General features: G+C 44.7%; 1 protein-coding gene across 1 annotated transcript; it reads left to right on the forward strand.

Moving 5' to 3' along the window:
• Nucleotides 1-204: 204 nt before the first annotated feature.
• rtn4rl1b (reticulon 4 receptor-like 1b) lies at nt 205-2887 on the forward strand (the record flags this gene model as incomplete). Its single annotated transcript, XM_083913291.1, has 3 exons — nt 205-211; nt 946-1397; nt 1974-2887. The coding sequence occupies 3 exons, from the start codon at nt 205-207 to the stop codon at nt 2865-2867; spliced, it is 1353 nt and encodes a 450-aa protein (XP_083769417.1). The 3' UTR covers nt 2868-2887.
• Nucleotides 2888-3427: the final 540 nt, after the last annotated feature.

Genomic DNA, 3427 nt, shown 5'->3' on the forward strand with positions numbered 1-3427 from the left:
ATAAGCATTCCACGCCCCATTTAACAATACAAAAAGACTGATCACAGCATCCGCTCACAGATGGACTCAGGGGAAAGGATTTGATTCTTAATAGCACATCTCCCTAAGGTGGGAGAATATTGGAAAGGATAATTTCTGAAATCGATGCATAGGTGTCGAATCACACACGAGTGTTGCACCGGGGATCCGATCAGCTTCACCGAGATGTCTTGTGAGTCACTGGAGCAGGTGTTAGTGTTTACTTTCTTCAATAGACTGCTCAATGTGGACCTAAACACACTCAGTGGATTCAGGCAAAACTGTGACAAAGAGGGTCCATATGCGTTGCACGTGCTGCGGCACAAGGCGGAACAATCAGAGGCAATATCACTGGAAACGAAATCAGTGGAAAACAAAAACACAAAATGAACTCATGTCAACACATGTCCAAGTTTGGCACGAAATCAGGATTTGAATTCAGTTGTGACTTAGTTTCTTTTGAATTCTGCTTAGCATTACCTCACCTGTGACCTGGGTTGTGCCATGATCTCAATACTAATACTATTACATCGATTTTGAATGATGCTAGTATAGCTTTTTGTATAATTCTGTATGTCTTATTTGTTTGTGCTATGGACCTACTGTGGAAAAGAAGTTCCTTTTTATGGGCAAATAAACATCAGCAAACAGCATTGTCACTGTGACCATGTTCGAAAGCTGGTGTTTGCTTTGCGGGCAAGTACAGTCTCACAGCGTTACTATCGAGGTTGTCGACTCTCAGTGTTATTCATATATATTTCTCCTTTTTAAGTTTTTATGTATAAAGAAGGCACTAACTCTCAATTTTAGGTAAAATTAACCCTTCACTGAATTCATTTTCTTTTTTTTTCTTTTCTCCTCTCTTTCTAAACCTTCTTCTTTGCATGTGTGTGTGTTTGTTTGTTTGTTTGTGTGTGCTCACTGCAGGCTGTGGGCTGGAGTTCCTGCTGGTTCTCTGTGGGCTCGAGTTTTCTTGGTCCTGCCCCCGTCACTGTATCTGCTACACCGCCCCCAGCACCGTGTCCTGCCAAGCCCATAACTTCCTGTCGGTTCCCGAAGGCATTCCTCCTGACAGTGAGCGCATTTTCTTACAGAACAATAAGATTCATCGCTTACTCCGGGGCCACTTCAGCTCCAACACGGTCACTCTCTGGATTTACTCCAATAACATCACATACATTGAGCCATCCACTTTCCATGGCTTCACGCTGCTGGAGGAACTGGATCTGGGGGACAACCGCCACCTGCGCTCCTTGGCTGAAGACACCTTTCACGGGTTGAATCGGCTTAATGCGCTTCACCTGTACCGTTGTGGGCTCAGTTCTCTTCCTAATAACATCTTCCAAGGCCTCAGAAACCTGCAGTATCTCTACTTGCAGGTGTGTTTGACTGTTGTTTTCTAGTTTTTTTTACCACCAAGACTGTATTATGACTTTGGCAAATTCACACATACAGTATTCTATGTGAATTAATTCAAACACAACCCACGTAGCCTAAGCCTAAATTATGTTGTAAAATTAATGTGTTGTTTATCTGCAGTGCCTCCGCTGCCTCACTTGAGTGACAAGCTGGCAGTTGCATCTTAGAACATCAGCAAACAAACTTTATCTTTAGCCACAATTTTTCCATCTGTGGTGTCAAATCCAAAATTCTTCCAAACTTTGCTTCTCAGATGGTTTGGTGCCATGATTATCCATCCGTTTGTTAGTTTTCTTGATTTAAGTGAAAATAACAACACTAGTCTGTTTTACTCAACACAACAGGGAATACAATAGGTCAGCGGGTACTCCCGTTGGAGTACAACGCACAGCCTGTAGTGCTTTTTCACTGAGAATTTTAAATTCCAACAGATCAATACGTTGTGCATAGCAGATGATATAAATGATTTATAAAATACATTCATGGCATGTAGACTCAAGTCATCTTGTGATTGTGTGCTCTCTGTACTTCCTCAGGATAATCATTTGAAGTTCCTGCAGGATGACACATTTATGGACCTCCACAACCTGAGCCACCTGTTCCTGCATGGAAACCGTATGTGGAGCCTTAACCAGAACACCTTCAGAGGTCTTCGAGCCTTGGACCGACTGCTTCTGCACCAAAACCAGATTGAGTGGGTTGACCGCCTCGCCTTCCATGACCTGAAACGTCTCACCACCCTCTACCTGTTCAACAATACCCTGATACAGCTGTCTGGACAATGCCTGGACACACTGCCCGCACTGGAATACCTGCGCCTCAACGACAACCCCTGGTCATGTGACTGCAAGGCCTTGCCGCTATGGGAATGGTTGAAGCGTTTCCGAGGTTCTACGTCTTCAGTGGGTTGCCAGGCACCGGCTGACATGGTTGGGAAAGACCTCAAAGAGCTGCGCAAGGAGGACTTCCCCAACTGTTCACCTACTGTACCTAATTCTGAGTCCAGATCGCAGACTAACAATTTATCTGGCACGGTGAATCCATCTATGAATCGTGGTGTAGTGGTGGGCTCTGGAGGCCAGACCCACATAGTGCACCCCTCGAGGCCTGGACGTTCTCGGAACTGCACAAAGCCTCGCAACAGGGTGAGCAAGGGAAAGGGTGACAATGAGGTTCACCACTCAAAGGAGGTCATGGCAGACAAGGAGGATTCCTCCCCAGATTTCACAGACGGGGGAAAACATGACCACACGTCCCCAGATGGCACCGTCACACGGAGGAAGCACAAGTGCACTCCCCGGACCACTGTTCGCCCCCCTAGTGGGGTTCAGCAAGCCAACAATAGGGCAACCTTATCCCAGTCATTACTATATGTCTGTGTCCTCTTTGTGGCCTTGATAATGCCTAAAATTGACTTCATTCTCCATTGACCCTCAAAAAGTCAGAAAAAACCCTGAGACCCTCTCTTGCTCCTGCACTACAAGGCTTGTGTGTCTTTTATGTGCGTGTGTGAGTATGATTATATTTGTAAATGTAGTGCAGGGAGCTTCATGGTTCAGTCTGGAACAGGCATCAAAGCATTAAACATCTACAACAGAAAGACTCACAGCACAAAAATCGAAAGGGACTGAGAGACAGAGGATGATAAAAGGTTAATGCAGACCGAGCTTGCACTGCCACTGATGCCAGTATGATTTCATCGTCATATGTCTTTGTGTCTCATGTATTTTTTAACTTGTGTTCTTCATTCAACTGGAGCTCAGATAACCAAAAAAAAGGAAAAGTGGAAGAGATGACAGAGCAAATGAGGTTAAATTTGATAGCTAGTTAGCTCTGATACAGATAAGCTAGTGCTCCATCCAGCTTTAATTTTCAGTTCACAGTTTGTAAATTGTTATCAGTGGTGAGTCGATGACCCTGTTAAGCCTCCGGCGTCAGTCCTATCTTACTCTCATTCTTTCTACCAAATGTATTTTGTCCGAACAATTGG

This window comes from Echiichthys vipera, assembly GCF_963691815.1.
Source record: "Echiichthys vipera genome assembly, chromosome: 5".
Lineage (NCBI taxonomy): Eukaryota > Metazoa > Chordata > Actinopteri > Perciformes > Trachinidae > Echiichthys > Echiichthys vipera.